This window comes from Otolemur garnettii, unplaced genomic scaffold (assembly GCF_000181295.1).
Source record: "Otolemur garnettii isolate 467f Iridium unplaced genomic scaffold, OtoGar3 scaffold00146, whole genome shotgun sequence".
In the NCBI taxonomy this organism is placed as follows: domain Eukaryota; kingdom Metazoa; phylum Chordata; class Mammalia; order Primates; family Galagidae; genus Otolemur; species Otolemur garnettii.
The window spans coordinates 4,384,021-4,385,057 of NW_003852541.1; the positions used below are offsets into that span (position 1 = coordinate 4,384,021).

General features: G+C 37.9%; 1 protein-coding gene across 2 annotated transcripts in view; it reads left to right on the forward strand.

Moving 5' to 3' along the window:
• The window catches only part of CNOT6 (CCR4-NOT transcription complex subunit 6), a 109,675-nt gene that overhangs the window by 104,158 nt on the left and 4,480 nt on the right, over positions 1 to 1,037 (forward strand). For both annotated transcript variants that reach the window (XM_012810988.2, XM_003799163.3), the window contains exon 11: positions 166 to 368. In XM_012810988.2, the coding sequence (XP_012666442.1) occupies positions 166 to 368 (203 nt within the window). The remainder of the gene's footprint in view (positions 1 to 165; positions 369 to 1,037) is intronic.

Genomic DNA, 1,037 nt, shown 5'->3' on the forward strand with positions numbered 1-1,037 from the left:
GTTTTTGGCCAGGGCTGGTTTTGAACCCACCACCTCTGGCATATGAGGCTGGCACCCTAGTCCTTTAAGCTACAAGCACTGCCCCAATTGCATGACCTTTTAAATTACTTTTTATACAGTGTATATTATATATGACAATGAAAATATTCTTTCCCTTCATTACAGGTGTTGTAGAATATTTGAGCACTGGTGGAGTAGAAACAAATCATAAAGACTTTAAGGAACTGAGATATAATGAAAGTCTTACAAATTTTAGCTGTAATGGGAAGAATGGAACAACCAATGGAAGGATCACTCATGGTTTCAAGTTAAAGAGTGCCTATGAGAGTGGCCTGATGCCTTACACGAATTACACATTTGATTTCAAGGTATATCTTGAGATTGATGTTCTTTTAAAACTGGCAAGTCTTGTCAGTATGTCTTTCAAATGTTCAATGTGAATATTTGTTCAAACCAGAATTAAGCAATCATGAATTCAGTGACAGAAATATATACAGGTGGCCATAAAGTTCATGAATAATTTTAAATTGCACACAAACTTTATAGTTACCCTGTATATACTTATACTTTTTTTTTTTTTTTTTTTGAGACAGTGTCTCGCTCCATTGCCCAGGCTGAAAATGGAGTGGTGCAATCATAACTCCTGGGGATCACTGGAGTCTATAATTACAACTCCTGGGTTATTGTCCATTAGAGTGTAAATAAGAGCTTAGGTGGAGTCTCAATCCCAATCTTCTGTCCTCTGCCTCCTGAGTACCTGGGACTATAGGCATGTGCCATTATGCCTGGCTAATTTTTTCTTTTAGTTTTTTTTGTAGAGATGGGGGTCTTGCTCTTATATTTTAATTTAACTGAAATTGTACTCTTTTAAGTGCCACAGTATGATTTATATTAGCCATTTTTAAATGTTTCTAAGTATGGACAGAAAAATACAAACTCTGGAATAAATTTAAGAGCTTTGGGCTCGGCGCCTGTGGCTCAACCGGCTAAGGCGCCAGCCACGTACACCTAAGGTGGCGGGTTTGAATCCCCAGCCC